Below are 17033 nucleotides of genomic sequence, written 5' to 3' on the forward strand. Positions count from 1 at the left end.
AAGCTTCATGATTCATACTCCTAATCTACACATACTCTTTAAAATAAGATTGGAATGTTATAACATTTCAGTTACTAACAAGCTTCTTATGCTACAATAATCTGAGTAGTTCCAGTATGGTAAATGCAACTCTTGGTGATCTTGCAGACTTGATCAGCTTCATCTTCAAACATATGTTGTTTCGTTTCATATTTTTATTTCCTGAGGCATTCACTGCCTTCAGACTGCTAGATGATTTCCTCAAGTACTTGCAGTTTTAAAGTCATCATGTAACCTAAAGCTTCTGTGGGACTGGCCTTTTGAGAGATAAGTTTCACAAGTGAAAAAGAAGACAAACAAATAAATTATAATCAAGTCTGACAAGCCTCTGTTATGCCTCTTTTGATTCCTCATTTTCTTTGATGAACTGAGAGCTTCTTATGTATGCATCAAAACAGATTAGTCATATGTACAGGAAGCCTTGCATAAAATTTATTATGATTGATTGATTGTACTTATATCCCACTTTCAGAAATGCTCTCAGAGCGACTTACAAATGATAATTAGACAGTTCCCTGCCCTCAGGCTTACAATCTAAAGACATGACATACAAGGAAAGGGGATGGTAGTGGGGGGAAGGAGATTAAGAATTCATCAGAAATTGCCTCCCGTTCTCTCCCTCTGAGGCTTGGATGTCAGACTATGTCTATACCAGGGGTAGGCAACCTTTTTGAGCTGGGGGCCAGGTTGCTGTCCCTCAGACAACTGGGGGGCCGAAGCCGGGGGTGGAGCTTCCACCCTCCGGGGGGCGGAGCCGCATGCCAGGGGTGGGGCATCCACCCTCCAGGGGCGGAGCCACATAACAGGGGTGGAGCATCCACCCCCGGGGCGGAGCCGCATGCTGGGGGTGGGGCTTCCACCCTCCAGGGCAGAGCCACATAACAGGGGTGGAGCTTCCACCCTCCAGGGGCGGAGCTTCCACAGAAGCATCATCATAATCATCACTACCACCACCTCCACTGCTATCATTGTTACAGCAGACCTTTCAGCAATAAATGCACCAAAAATACACAGAAATGCACTTTGGAAAGTCACACTCCTCCTCCTCTTTCTCATTGAGAGGGGATTTTGCACATAGAACACCAAGGGGAAGTGAAAATAATAATAATAATAATAATAATAATAATAATCAGTTACAAGCATGGAAACTACTAAAATGCAGTTCAAAATAAAAGGCAGGAAACATGCACTCTTTCAACCCAGAAAAGCCACAAGGTACTACTGAGAGGGCATTTTGCAAAGAACACCAGGGCAATTAAATAATAATATTAATATTAAAGTTACAGGCATGGAGATTACTAAAATGCAATTCAAAATAAAAGGCAGCAAGCAAAGAAAAGCCACAAAGTACTACTGAGAGGGCATTTTGCAAAGAACACCCACCTAACCCCCTCCCCCAATGAATCAACCTGTGGCTGCAGCTGCTGCTCTGGCTCCGTTTCTCCCTGGCTTTGCCCTCCTTCTGCTGCCTCCTCCTCCTCCTTTCCCTGCTCTTGGGAGGAGGAGGGCGGAGGGCGAGGTGGAGCCTGCTGCAGGCCCACTGCAGCCCCTGGAGCCCTGTTGGAGTGCTCTAGGGGCTGCAACAGGCCTGCTACATGGGCGCCGCCATTTTGTTTTTCAAAATGGCGGCGAAATCTCGTGTGACCTTTGCCATCCTGAGGTCTCGCGAGATTTCGGCCGCCATTTTGAAAAACAAAATGGCGCCCGGAACGGCAAAAAAACGGGGTAAATCGGCGGCAATCGGCGGCAGGAGTGCTCGGGGGCCGCTTGGAAGGCCTTGGCGGGCCGGATCCGGCCCGCGGGCCACAGGTTGCCTACCCCTGGTCTATACATTCTAACATGAATAAGCAGCAATTCACCATGAGTCCTATTTTATTTGGCTATGTTGTGTTTTGCATTTTCTCACTATTAAAATATTAAAGGTTAAGACAGTGCCCTTATAGATATTGGACTAAAACTTCTATTTTCTTTTACCAATGTCTATACTGGCAGCTGCTAGTGCTGCTGGGAATTAAATCAAACATATGGAGGACCACCATTCCCCACCACTATTTTAAAGTTCATAGACTCTTTAATGTCCCAAGACTTAAGTAAATTGTTGCCACCTTTTAGGCCTGCAAATCTTCCAACAGAGAAGATGTTTTCATTCCAACTGCTATAAGAATGTTTATATTTCAGTTGTTACAAGAAAGCCACTGGAAATGCTTTGGAGCAATCACAGGTATACACAGCAGCCACAATGTCCTTGAGTTACAGGTCAATGAGTATATTCATAATATAGAGAGCCTCCATCTTACATATTCCTGGCATGGATGATCTACTGATGGAGAGAGAATCTCGTATGTTACTGCCAATGCATCGAACTACCAGTATAAAGAAGCACTGCAAGAATTTCCACCATGAATTTATTGTGTAAAAACTGATCTCAACTTCAAATCTCAACTTAACTTCAAAGAGTCAGTTAAAACTTACTGTTTCCTTAGAGAAACTGAATAACATACCAGATTAAATGCTCCAACTCCCAGCTTTACACCACCTTCAAAATGTGCATGGTTTTCTCCTTTAACATAGTTGGGAGAATGTATCAGACTGTCCAGCTCTCTATGAAAACAAAATATCTCATCAAAAACTAGAATATAATTCCAAGTATAAAGGTAATAATAATTTTAGAAATTTTAATATATGACAAGAATTAATTACTATTATTTTCCCGAACTGTTATGAATGTAACAGGGACATGATACCAACCCTAATACCCTGAAGGCATCAGATCCCACCTGATCTTAGAAGCTAAATAGAGTCAGGCCTGGCTAGTACTTGGATGAGGGAGAACTCAGGAATACCAGATGCAGTAGCATTTATTTCAGATGAAGGAAGTGACAAGCCACCTCTCTCTCTCTCTCTCTCTCTCACACACACACACACACACAAGTTGCATCAACAAGCAGCTCTAAGACATATGAACCATGGCAGGGTCCTTCCAGTTGTAGTCCCACATATTTGGACAAAATCTGTATAGATCCTTCATTTGTGCACAGTTTTAAAATATTTATTCAATTCAGGTTTTTAGTAATCGTTTTTATCTGACTTCATGCTTTAGGCAATGCCATTTTAATGGTAAATGTTTAAAATCCTTTAGTGTTTCAGATACTGCATTCCTTAGTTGCTGTAAGCTGCCTTGTGAGGGTTCCCTTGTGAGGAGCCCTGGTGGCGCAGTGGTTAAATGCCTGTACTGCAGCCATTCACTCAAAACCACAAGGTTGCGAGTTCAAGACCAGCAAAAGGGCCCAAGCTCGACTCAGGCTTGCATCCTTCTGAGGTCACTGAAATGAGTACCCAGACTGTTGGGGGCAAATTAGCTTACTTGCTAATTAGCTTACTTGCTGTTCACCGCTATGATCTTTGGAATAGCGGTATATAAATAAAACAAATTTATTATTATTATTAATTATTACTCTGAAATGCAGAATATACTTTAAGGAAAGTAAAAAAAAAAATAAAACAGACCAAATCAATTTTGACCAGTATGAAGTATGAGAAGTGGAGATATACAATAAGCAAAACCAATTAAGTTTGAGATACCAATGGAACAAAATTGTTTTCCTCTCCAAGAAGGCATCTATTAAATAACTACATACCTGTATATTTGATAACTGTTTCTGATCTTGATGCTGCCTTTGGCAAAGCTAATCATGTTTTCATCCTAAGGAAAATATAATTTATTATAAATTATAGTTGTCAAAGCAGACATTACATTTAAGATGTAGCAGGCAGTTTTCCCTTCTTGTTTTTGGTCTTTTATTCTTGAGGAAGCACAGGACCCTTGATATGAACTAGGAGTCTAGCAGGAGGTACGGTGTAACTCCAACTTCCCACCATGATCCCATTCCAGATCAGGTTTAATGTTCCCAGAGTTCAAATTACAAAACAGTGATCCAACAAAATTGTGGGGTGGAGGAGTGCACAGGGAAAGCCAGCACTGCAAATGGGGTGAAGAGAAATATTCAGCATTTGATTTAAAACAGCCAACTTACCTGACAGACATTATAGCAAAATTGTGTAGAAGTACATAATGTTTTAGAAAATGTTTTAAAAGCTGCATAGTTATATGCACTGGAATTGGAGAGGAGGAAAATTAAATATCTGAACATCCACTTTGGTTGATGCAGGTCAAGAATCATAAGATAACTTTTCTGTCTGCAGTGCACACTTATATTGCACTGCATCTTCCACTCTTAGGAGTTTATCAAATGGGAGGAATTTCTCGAATGAAAAGAAAGTGGGGCCAGAACGCATTCACTTAAAGTCGTTAGTTTAGCGCAATTATGTGAATGCGCATTGCGTTCGAACTGGCTTCCCATTGCCCGAAAATAGCATGCCATTGCCCGAATTTGCGTGTGGCAGTCTATCACGCAATAACGTGAAATCACATGTTTGTGTTCGGACTGACTTTCCATTGCCCTAATTTGCTTGCAGTGGGTTATCACGCAATAACGTTAAACCCCATTATTGCGTTCAGATTGCCATTGGATTATACCTCCAATTTCCCTTGTCTGATAAACTCCACAGCAAAAGGTGAAGAAATTAGGTGAAGAAAATCACTCTTACTAACTTAAGAGTCAAAAAGGTACTATTGAGAGTTATTTCTTTGTCTGCAAAGTTACTAGCAGAGCAACTAGCAAAGTTACAGCAGAATAAGCATAAAGTCTGTCATAAAGCTGGTCTGAAAAATATATAAATAAAATTAGAAATAAAATTTGAAATAAATTTTAAAAAGAAAGAAACAGAAAGAGAAATAAAGGTGGTTTCTGAGTAAGAGACCTTCCACATTGCTGAACAATTATGTAGCATTATGATTACATTATTAACTGCCACAACAACATCCTGGGAATACTAGGATTTACAGGGTGGCTAAGAGAGCTAAGGTGTCTCACCAAACGACAAACCCCAGGATTCCAGAGGACATTCACAAAGCTGATAAAGTGGAATCATAGTGCTATAACTGGGTAGTGTGAAAGTACCCTAAGTGAAGCCTTGCATTATTATAGTGCAGAGGCAGAAGCTAGTAAACAAGATTAGGATTTCGTTACCAAAAAAAGTGAACTCTGTTGAGGGAACCTACTTATGAAATGCTGGAAACTAAACTGTGAAAATTCCATGATTAATTTTGTCCATGACTGAAAAATAAAATAAAAATTCAAGGCAGCAAATAAATGGAGCAGTACGCATTACTGCTTAAGCAGAATTATAGCTCTTGCTCTCTCATGCTCATAAATTAATTGGATAATATGGACTCTAAGGGCCAGACATCTTCCAGTACAGTCCGCTCTCTGGATTCTTTATCCACAGATTCAAGCATCCACAGCTTGAAAATATTAAACAATGCATACATTCCAAAAAGCAAGGGACACCATTTTACCATGCCATTGTATATAATGGGACTTAAGCATCCACAGATTTTGCTATCATGGGGTCCCAGAACAAAACCCAGTGGATATCAAGAGCCCACTGTACTTCCATCTACTCATTACCCGTATTGCCTCAAAAACATTAGGTTAAAAATAATAATATTAGGAATACTTTATACGGTACAGTATAGATCCACAGGTAGACCCATGATTAGCAGCAAACACAGCAGCTATCATTGAGTCAGTATATAACCACCATGATTCTGGTGCTACTCTGTTATCATAGCTTTTCCAGTACATTCCTGATAGGATAGCATATCCCAGGTTTCTGAATTCAGGTGGCTTAAATTGCATATTTTGCAAATGTAGAATCATAGATTCCTAGAGTTGGAAAAGACTCCAAGGGTCATCAGACCAACCCCCTGGCATGTAGGAATGCATAATCAAAGCACTCCCAATAGATGGTCATCCAGCCTCTCTTTAAAAATCTCCAAAGAAGGAGATTCTACCAACTTCCGAGACAACATGTTCCACTACTGAACAGTCTTCCTAATGTTTAGGTAGAATCTCTTTTCTTGTAGTTTGAATTCACTGCTCCCTATCCTAGTCTCTGGAGCAATGGAAAACAAGTTGGGTCCATCTTCAACATGACATTCTTCAAATATTTAAACATGGTCATCATGTCACCTCTTAACCTTATCTTCTTTAGGCTAAACATACCACGCTCCCTAAGCCACTCCTCATAGGGCACGGTTTCCAGACCTTTCACCATTTTGGTTGCCCTTTTCTGGATACTTCCTGGCTTGTCCACATACTTCCTGAATTGTGGTGCCCAGAACTGGACACAATATCCCAAGTGAGGTCTGATCAAAGCAGAACAGAATTATACCATTACTTCCCTTGAGTTAGACACTATACTGCTATAAATACAGCCTAAAAATGCATTGGCATTCTCAGCTGCCACATCACATTTCTGACTCATGTTCAACCTGTGGTCCACTAAGGAGTTTATCGCATCGCGTTCCGAGAACATTTTTGGAACCCGATTGGAATGGAACACTTTCAACTTTACCGCACGTTTTTGTCCCCATCGGGTTCCCATCGCGTTCTACATACCCCTCAAAGTGTTCCATATGTGTTCCTCGGAGGGAACGGATGAGAAAGTGATCCAAGCTTGTGGAAACGTTTTTAAAACGGTCCAAGAAATGTCAGAGTGGTAATGTAATCCGTTCTTACTTCCGTTCCCATGTTCTGCCTTGTTGTGATTGGCTGAAAGGACTTCCCTCCCTGCATTCTGTTTCCCAAGCTCTAGCCTGGCCCTGGATGGGGCTCCTCGACTGCAGAGTCCTCCAAAGCCTGGCTGGGACTTGAGAGAGGCTGTCTCCCCAGCTCTAGCCTGGCCCTGGACAAGGTTTAAAAATGTAGGACCTTCTTTTTAAAATTTCCTGGCCAGGAAATTTTTTAAAAAAAGTCCTACATTTTAAAACATTGTCCTACATTTTTCCTAGTTTGGAGGTCCCCAGGGATGGCAACCCTATGTTTATGTATATGTATAACATTTATATATATGTGTGTGTGTGTGTGTGTCTAAAAGTATACATACAATATATATACAATATACATATTTTAAATATGTAATATATACAAAATATATATTATATATAATATAAATATATTACACACAATATATACATATATATGCATATTATATATATATATATATTGTATATATAGATTGCGGACTATATGTGTGTATACGTGTGTATACGTGTGTGTGTGTGTGTGTCTATATGTATCTTATATATAAAAAGATTAGGTTGTGTTTGCACAAATATCTCCCTGTAAAAGCCTTTTGTTCTGTGTATGTGGTACTCATGAACAAGAATACACTGTTACAAATACGCATGTGCAAATATTGAAACGTTCTCATACTTATCACGCTTCCTATAAGGACAAATGCGGTAAATTGTGTTCCCGTTACGTTCTCGGAACGCTTTACATTTTCGAATGCGATAATATCCGTTCCCATAACGTTACATCTTGAAATGTTTTCGGAACAGAATAGAAACGTTTCAGGCACTGATGCAATAACCTTCTAAGACTCCTAGATCCTTTTTGCATGTACTGCTTTCAAGTTAGGTGTCACTCATCCTATATCTGTGTATTTCATTTTCACTGCCCAAGTGTAGTATCCTACATTTCTCCCTGTTGAAATTCATTTCGTTAGTTTGAGCAGCACTTGGGCAGCAAAAATTAAGTACACAGATATAGGATGGCTGACACCTAACGACAGCAGTACATGCAAAAAGGATCTAGGAGTCATGGACACAGGTTGATTGTGTAATTCAAGAATAACCCGTGCCTTTTCAGACTTTCCTCCTCTCTCTTTCTGGCAAGTATTACAAAGTTAGGAAAGGAACTGCATTATAATCTTACCCCGTTATTTGCAAGGTTCTGGGGCCTTCTGTCTCTCCTCTTACACTGGATTAGTTTCTAGGGTTTATCTTCTCCATTACTAGTATGGAAAACTATGATTTGACATAGGCCAATGCGTATTTATCACTTGTTCCTAATGACTTAAAATCTGTATGCTTTCCCTATAGATCATGGGTGGGAAAACTACAGCCCTCCAGGTTCTGATTAACTACTGTTCCCATCATGACTCACCACCAGCCAAGCTGAAGGAAGTTTTAGTCAGGCTCATGAGTGATGGTTGTAGCACCACCCTTTATCCTCTACAGCTACAGCATCACCATAAAGAGAGGAGCTACAACCAAACCCTCATCACAAGCCTGGCTAAAACGTCCTTCGGCTTGGCTGGTGGTGAGGCATGATGGGAATGGTAGTTCATCAGAACCTGGAGGGACGTAGGTTTCCCAGCCCTGCCATACATAATATGCTGAGTCCCCTGATTAAATTAAACACATCTTTATGTTTTTGTGGCTGCACGCACAAGTGTTCAAGAAACAATGATATTACCTGGAGGAATGTAAGAGCGGCCCTCTGAAGCAAGCATTCAGCATAGCAAATTTCTGCATGAATTTCCTCTAAAAAAATAATAAAATAAAATAAAGGGATGGCATCACCAAACAGAGCAAGTCCATCACATCAACACAGCAGTTTCTTTCCTTAATGAGGACATGCTGCAGCAAGGCTTGGGTTTTCACATTCCCTTCTTTTTCTCTCGTGGGACCATAAAGTGGAGAGGAAAAGCTTTAGCTTCCATTTTTAATTAACCACAGGTTGCCAAGTTGTCCAAGCCCTATATTGTAGTTAATGTTTATAATGGTTTATTTAAAAATCCAGTTCTATAACTGGTATGAGGTCAATGTGTATCAAGTAAACCATAGCTGATAATTTGGGGAACTATAATTAATCCATATAGTAAGCAGAAACCTCTGAACTCCTCCTCGTGGCTATGTCAGCGAAGGTGAGAAGGGCCATTACAGCTTGTTCTCATTATTCTAAATCAGTTTTCTTAACCCAGCAAGGCACAAAGCTGGACTACCACTTCCATCTTCCCCCAGCAACGTAGGCAATGGCTGGGACAATGGGAGCTGTATTCCAACATCTCCTGAGGATTCTAGTTGGAAAAGGCTATCTAAACTAACATTTAGCATGACATCTGGACCACATCACACCAAGGCTATAATCCTATACCCAGTGTCCTGGGAGTAATTCCTACTGAACTCATTAAGGCTTATCTTTGTAATTCAGGAAAAATAGATGAAGTTTCCTTTCCTGACAATCTTTATCTGGTAATCCTATTGCCCACTCCTCTTGTCTGATGCACTACCAAACCTTGTAATTTCCTTTTCTCTAGGCATGTGTTGTCATAAACTCAGATTTTGGATTTCTCCACCAACTTCTAGCTGACTGCATTTGATTACCATGAAACCCTTATTCTTGTCACTTGTTATTAATTGAAACTTTAGCCACAACCCTGACTGACAATGCCACAGAATTCTTTCAAATCCTTCTCTGAAGAAAGTCATATCAACTATTTCTACACAGGCATCCCATGATAGGCATGCAAAAATATTTACAATAACCAATAAACCCAATACTGAATTTCTAAAGTGGTCAGTTTTATATTTACTAATCAATAATGTGGACAGAAACAGAGACCCCCCTCTTTTTTTTTACCTTCAGTTAATCGGTTAAGGTTGTGTCTCTGCACTAAGTTGGTGAAAGAATCTGCTACAGTGGATTTTTTCCGAAACCTAAGAAAATTGAGAGAGACCAACAATATTTGCAGTGCAACACAAATCAACTAACCAGTAAAAAATCCGATCAATACACATCCCCTCCAAAAAAATTCCTGAAAACCGTTGACTTAACAATTTATTTATCATTCCTGATGACGTCAGACTGCAACTATCATCCTTCCCTCATTACTGCCCATTATTGTCATATTGCTGTCATTTCTTGCTGACCTGTTTTAACTGATGTTCTTTCAGTTAAATGTTTTTATTGTTATTATTTTGTATTGATGGGAGGGAGGATAGAAGGGTAGGGTTTTCGGGGACTGTTTCATTATTATTTTCTGTGACTTTTGTATTTGAAATTTTCCTTGCTGTTACCCGCCTCAGTCCTCAAACGGGAGAAGTGGGATACTAATAAATATTTTATTATTATTATTATTATTCCTTACCACTGACTTTAATGGCTAGACCAGAGGGAAAACTACAGCTGAACACCAACTGGAAGACCATAGGTTCCTCACCCTCGCTCTACAGAAACTACATCTATCTGAGCAATTCTGTGAATGCTTACTCAGAGGTCAAGACAACACAGTCTATTATGCCAAATAAATGTAGTTAGACAATCTTATGTATATAAAAATGTCATTACAGATATTCTTTCTACAGCACCCTTCCTTCTGTTCTTTCTTGAAACCCTTCTCCCTCATGTCCAGTAATCACATTACAACAGCATATGGGTTTTTAATTTGTATCCTTTCAAGTGCCATGTGTATATACATGCATGCATACATACAGGTACAGACATACACACAGTAGTTATTAGGTTTCAAAAATCAATAAGGGGCAGAATTCTATATCTTTATGAAGACCCATGCTTGATTTCCTTTTTTGGCATGCATCAGCTGTCCTGAATCCTTTTTAATCATATCAGAATCATCTGTACTGGCAGTGAACTTCAGATGCTTGTTCGTGCAACTTGCTTTTTTTCTGTTCCCAAAATGCCTACACCCTCAAATGCTAGATTTTTGACATTCCATTAAGTTAATATGAAATAACATACTTTCCAGCCCTCAAAGTCTCATTCTAGCAAGTGACCAAAATGCTGATGGAGGACAGGGCTCAGTGAGTCAGATCCAGAGGTATACAGAGCAAAATTCAGCAAACCATAAAGAGAGCATGCAGGGAAGCAATGTTTGGTAATACTCCCAAAATCTGATCTGGAAGACTAAAGACTCTTCCAGAACAGTTCATAAAGCATCACTGAAGAGAAGCAGGAAAAAGAAGAAATGGTCTGCCACTCACTGTCTACCAAATTAGCAGTCAGAGAATTAGCTTGATCCAAGTCACTCTTGCAAACAGAAGAGGTTTTTCCAGTCCTAGAACAGCAAGTCTTGATCCAAACAAATGCCTTTATAGTCACTACATACAGTATTAATCTCTTTTGGAAACAGGAAGTTTTAACAATTAAAAACAAATCATTGTAAGCTACTTGGAGTCCCAATGTGGGAAATAATAATTATTCATCATTATCCTAATTTCTTTATTTATATACCTTCTTTCTCCTAGTATAGGGACAGTATGCTTCTTTACAATGTGTATTTTGGCCAAATGACATTGAATAAAGCTGTACATACAGTGTGTGTAAAAGTATACATTTTGACAACCTAGAACAGGGGTGGTGAACATGTGGCTTTCTAGGACTTAAACCTCTACTTCAGCATCTCTCACCATTGTGTCTGGGGGCTACAATTTTGCAGGGAATTGCAGTCCAGCAAAATCCACATACCATGGGCGCTTTGGTTTGGTTCCAGGACGCCACAGTGGATACTAAAATCTGTGGATATTCAAGTCCCATTACATACAATGACATAGTAAAATGGTGTCCCTTATACAAAATGACAAAAACAAGGTTTGCTTTTTGGCATTTTTATATTTTTAAAATATTTTCAAGCTGTGAGTGTTTGAATACATGGATAAAGAATCCATGAATACAAAGAGCTGACTATTCTCTACATTGATTTAGAGTTATACATGGTGGAATCCAGCTACTATATAACAACTGCTGTTGTTATTTCTTCTTACCTGCCTCTCCCTGTGAATCAAGGTGGGGAATAACAATACACCAATAAATACATAATAGGTAAAAATAACACAACATCAGTTAAAAACATCAGTTAAATATCAGTTAAAATATTAAAGGAACAGACAAGACATATGCATATTTAAACAATCCACATTTAAAATTCATCACTTAAAATTTACAGTTTAAAATAAATCTGCCGGAAGAGACTGATCTTTAATGCTGACTTAAATTTGGATAGCGTATTCAGTTGTCAAATCTCTCCCAGCAGGTCATTCCACGATATATGGGTAGCTGAAGAAAACGTCCTCTGCCTGACAGTTGCCAACCTAGTCCTGGCTCACTGGAGTAAACGTCACACAGAGGACCTGAATGTCTGGGGCAGATTGTATGGGAGAAGGTAATCCTGTAGGTAATCTGGACCCAAGACATGCCGTGCTTTAAAGATAATAACCAACACTCTGTACCTTGCCTGGGAACTAACGGCACTTAATACTTTGTGATGCCAGTGTGTTTATAATTCTTACTAATGTAGAGCTGTCAAAGGCGCCTATGCTATTCCTCTCAGTTACCTAAGTTCTCAGTGCTTACTTCTGACATATAGCTTGAGCTTCTTTCATTGTTTTCCCAGCATTCTGTATCTCTTGAGAGTCAAAGGTCATCATGGCTTGCATTTCCAAAATAGTAGCGTACATCAGTGCATGATACATACTGACTTTGGTTCTGTGGGAAACAAGTTGGAGAACATACATTTATGAAAAATAGAGAAGACACACAAGAAGCAAATAAAAGCAGCCTTTAATTTGGAAGAGTAATTAGTGCATGTGTATTAGAAGCATCAGCCTCTAGAATAGGAGGATGCCACATACTTCCATAATCTGAACCTCGTTGTCCTTTAATATTATCAATTTATTTTAAAACTCCTTTACTTTTCAAACTTCAGTTCTGATGATTCTACCATGATCACACAATGGAGAGAGAGAGTTTAAAAAGAAAGACTGAAAGAATCTTACAGATGTTAAATTCAGATCTCACATAATGCAAATAGGAAGAGTACCTGCTCTTTGCTTCACTTAAAACCTTGCAATAGCCTTGAAAACAAAGGCCTGTTACAGACTGCCAAAATAAAGCTGCTTCGGGTCTCTTTGGAGGTATGCTGTTTAAATGATGCATGCATCCTAAGAATCCGGAAGCTGCACCAAAGCTGCACTCCAGTGCTTAGGAATAGAGTGTGGCTTTGGCGCGACCTCTGGACTCTTAGGACCCATGCATCATTTAAATAGCATACCTCCAAAGAGACCCGAAGCAGCTTTATTTTGGCAGTCTGTAACAGGCCAAAGTGCCTATATCTTCATACACTATAACAGACTGAAAAGGTACTGTAGCTCCTTTGCTAAAGTCTTGGATTTAAAACTGGAATCTCCTGTATTAACATCCACTCCAGTAATGTGCACTTTCCTTAGAAGCACTAAGGAAACTAGACTTATGGTTGGGTCTGCTCTACAGGATTTCCTGGTCATATTTTTGTTGGATTTGGTCTGCTGTACTTGCAGCAACATTTGCCATCTGCTTCTTCCTATGCTTTTACACCACATGTGGTATTTCTTTTTTCCCGTGCATATTCCCATGTTTATTTTTCTACCATCAACAACATCTGAGAATGACTAATGACATGCACCTAGATATTTGCACAGTTTTGAAAACTGGGGGAGGAGAGGAAATGAACAGTGCGACAATGACAAAGGGACTTAGGAGCTGACTACACAACCAAAACAAAAAAAAAAAAGAAAAAAAAACCAGCCTCGCTTCACATTTTCCTAGTTCACAATGACCCTGTAGTGACCAGTTAATGCCACACACTAACAAACACAGAGACGTGATTTCAGGCCTAACTGGCTACACATTCTCCCTGACGAACTCACTTCACTCTGCTGTTTGCCTTTCCAGCATGCATCAACCTGTCAACTAACAGCTGTTATTGTTAGCCTGTCAATCTAGACCACCTTGTGGAGGCTTCCCCAACCAACTCCTTCATTTTTCCTCCTTTACTACCCCAATGAGTAAGTGAATTTTAAATATGCGCATGTGCATGCACACACACAAGAAAAATAAAACGTTTAGTTTATATTTTTTTCTCCCCATACAAACATTGCAAATCTCCGTATGAGTGAGCAAATGAATGATCAGGGGAGGGGGGGTGCATGCAGGCCATTCACTGAAGTAAAAATAAAAACAAGACAGTGCTGATTGGGTGTGGGGAGGATCAGAATGTGGGGAAGAATAAAAAGATTAAAAACAAATGTGACACTCAGGCTTCGGGGAAGAAGAGGGAGGAGGCAGCCCAATCTAACTCCTCACCACTGATTTCATGGTGGAACATTCCCTGAAGCGGAAAAACCTAGTGATGCACACAAGACTTGTTGGATCAGTACCACCCACCAAAACTCCTCCCACTCCCACTTTACCCCAAGCTGCCTTGGAGCGTCAGCAATGGGAGCTGGGTATGTTTAGTCTGGGGAAGAGAAGGTTAAGAGGTGATATGATAACCCTGTTTAAATATTTGAAGAGATGTCATATTCACCAAGGAGATGCTGAATGGCAGCGATGAACTGGCAGCGATGAACTCTAATGTAGGATTGCCATACCACCAGATAGTTGAGGTTTACCTGGTGCCTGTTTGGATCAACCTTTTGCCAAGATTACAAGTTTGCTTTCTTTTTTAAAAGTAAGCATTTAGACCCTTTTTGTGGTATATATTAAAACATGGAGACACTGGTTTGTCAAATTATTCTTCAAAAAACAAGTCCACCCTTACCTTTCAGGTATGAGGGAAAAGCGAGAGGCTAGGGAGACAGTAGGAGGGAAAGGAGAGTGGCAGAGTGCAGGCAGGCAGGAAGGAACATATTACAGGGATACAAAGAAAAGCCATGGAGGGAATAGGACAGAAAAGAGAGCAGACAGTGTGAATGGCAGAGTGCAAGAAACAAGAGAGGGATGAATTCCAAGGGTGCAAGGAGTGGTGAGAGATGAGATTGGAGAGCTAGCTTTGTGAATGGTTAAGTACAAGAAGCAAGGGTAGGGTATACTGTAAGGGCATGGCATGAGGTGAAACAGTGAGTTGAAAGGAGGAAGAATGAGATTAGGGAGGGAGGGAAAAGGAGAGAAGGGTAAGAAGTGTACAGTAGTTGCATGATGTAAGCAGCAAAGGAGGTACACATGATGTGGGGTAAGGTATAAATTAAGGATTACAAAACGAAGAAGGAAGGGAAAGGCTAAGAGATCAAGGAACAGAGCGCAAAGAACAAGAGAGACCAGTATGGCAGAGGCATAAAATGAATCCAGGGAGGGGGAAGAATCAGGGTGGGAAAAGCTGAAAAATAACTGACAAGAAGCAAGATGGTGACAACAGCAGAGGTCCTTCAGGAGGAGTGATGAAGTGAAATTTGTTGCTCCTATGCTCTGTTCCCTGAAATATTCACCCCATTATGCTACTCTGAGGAAAGAAAGAACAAGGAAAAGGCAAGATGAGAGGGTTGATATAAATTTTTTAAGATAGATGATTGAAGTAAACCTTCCAATTTTGGGGAATAGATCAAACAGTGGTAAAGACAAGATAATGTATTTTTGATGTACTAACATGGAGTTTTTTTCTTAGGAGTATGGTGTAGGCATCTGAACTGCTTATTCACATGCTTGAGTGGCCAACATAAATAAGAGGCTGTCTCAGGGAAAGGGAAGGAGAAAGGTCTGTTTATCTGCTCTGTTTCCAAACTGGCAGAAACCTAACACTTGCTCCTTGAGCTAGAGAGCCCAAACTGAAGGGACGGGAGAGGGAGAAGAGGAAAGGAGAGAGATCAGTATGGATGCGGCAGCTCTTTGGATCCTGTTCTCATGGAGCACTGAGAGGCCAAGGGAGCGGCTGGAAGCCCTCTGTGGCAGGGGCTCTGTCATTTCTACTCAAAGAAGCACCAAGGGGTGAAGGGAGCAATGTGGATGTGGTGGCAGGACTATCAACAAGTTATATTAAAATCCATAATTGTGGCTCCAAAATCTGCCCTATAAGTCAACTTATAGTCCAATGTGCATGATAATACATAAGTTTCAAGCCTTTCAGCAACACACACCCCACATTGAGTCTCCATTCCCCCCCTAGTAAACTCGTTCCATTTTGGGGCCACTGACAGCCTTTCACAGAGGGTCTGAAAGAACAAAGAGTTAAGAGCAAAACATCTGTCAGTGCTATTAACATTCATGCCACGCCTTATACCAAACCTCACTTCTTGAATCCTGGATAAACACTTAACAAAATTTTTCAAACTTAAAGGGTATATGAATCAATATTATTCAAGTAATGAAGATATTTGTTTTCTCCTAGAAGATATGGTGTTCTGGAGCTGCAGCATTTTTGTACAAAGGACAATTCTGTCACACAAAAGGAATATGATTACTTTACAAAACATAGTAATACTGTACTTTCCGCTATAGTTCTATAGGGGTTTCCTGACAGCTCTTTACCTTCCCTGCACAGGATTTATTCCTATTTGCATCAACAGTCAAAAAAGAAATAGCAGTCATCAATGGGATTTCTGCTTATTTGGTTTCTAAGCACTAAATAATCTAATGTGCCATCATTTTAAAGCGCTTTTACAAGAATGGAATTTAGAGTAGATTACACTCTGCATATGGAGCGATAAAGCTGTATTAGAATAAATTCTAACTTGCTGTCAGATAACCTAACACAGAAAGTGTTTTCCTTAGGATAATTTATAGACCATGAAAACTCATTTAAATTCTCATGACACTGGAAGCTTGCCATATGGCTCTCAGATGAAGTATTTTTATATGAGTGTCCCACTGCTACCACTACTCCTCAGAGACAAATAACAATAGTAAAAGGTTCATTTACAGATACATCAAGCCCTTCATTAAGACTCTTTTGGGCTATCATTCTGAAATAGAGAACAAAAAGAGAATGGCTTCCAAAGTTAAGATGGCACTAGACTGAGAAATAAATGTACACACAATTCAATAGAACCATATCTGCGCAGCAGTCTGCATCAATGGTCTTCAACATTTGGCTATCCAGATGTTCTGGACTTAACTCACAAGAGCCCCAGGCAGCACACCCAAAGGTTAGGTATCCTGGAAACCCAAGTGTTTTTACCATTGATTGGGCATCAATGGGGCCGAGAAGGAGAAGGAGGCTGCCTCCGCGCTTTTGTTGGGGCAGCTTGGGAAAGGAGGCCCAGCACCTGTGTGTGGAGGAGCTGGGATCAAGTAGGAGTGAAGGCCATTGCTGCA

The 17033-nt window shown here is 40.1% G+C and overlaps 1 protein-coding gene across 1 annotated transcript in view; it reads right to left on the minus strand.

Moving 5' to 3' along the window:
* Positions 1-12455, minus strand: part of TTC39A (tetratricopeptide repeat domain 39A) — a 57623-nt gene extending 45168 nt beyond the window's left edge. The window contains exons 1-5 of the mRNA XM_089515119.1: positions 12324-12455; positions 9594-9670; positions 8427-8494; positions 3678-3742; positions 2541-2640 (exon numbers count right to left, since the gene is read on the minus strand). Of these exons, the coding sequence (XP_089371245.1) occupies positions 2541-2640; positions 3678-3742; positions 8427-8494; positions 9594-9670; positions 12324-12442 (429 nt within the window). The 5' untranslated portion in view covers positions 12443-12455. The remainder of the gene's footprint in view (positions 1-2540; positions 2641-3677; positions 3743-8426; positions 8495-9593; positions 9671-12323) is intronic.
* Positions 12456-17033: the final 4578 nt, after the last annotated feature.

Source organism: Sceloporus occidentalis, unplaced genomic scaffold (assembly GCF_023333645.1).
Source record: "Sceloporus occidentalis isolate IW3139 unplaced genomic scaffold, rSceOcc1.0.p SCAF_3, whole genome shotgun sequence".
Lineage (NCBI taxonomy): Eukaryota > Metazoa > Chordata > Lepidosauria > Squamata > Phrynosomatidae > Sceloporus > Sceloporus occidentalis.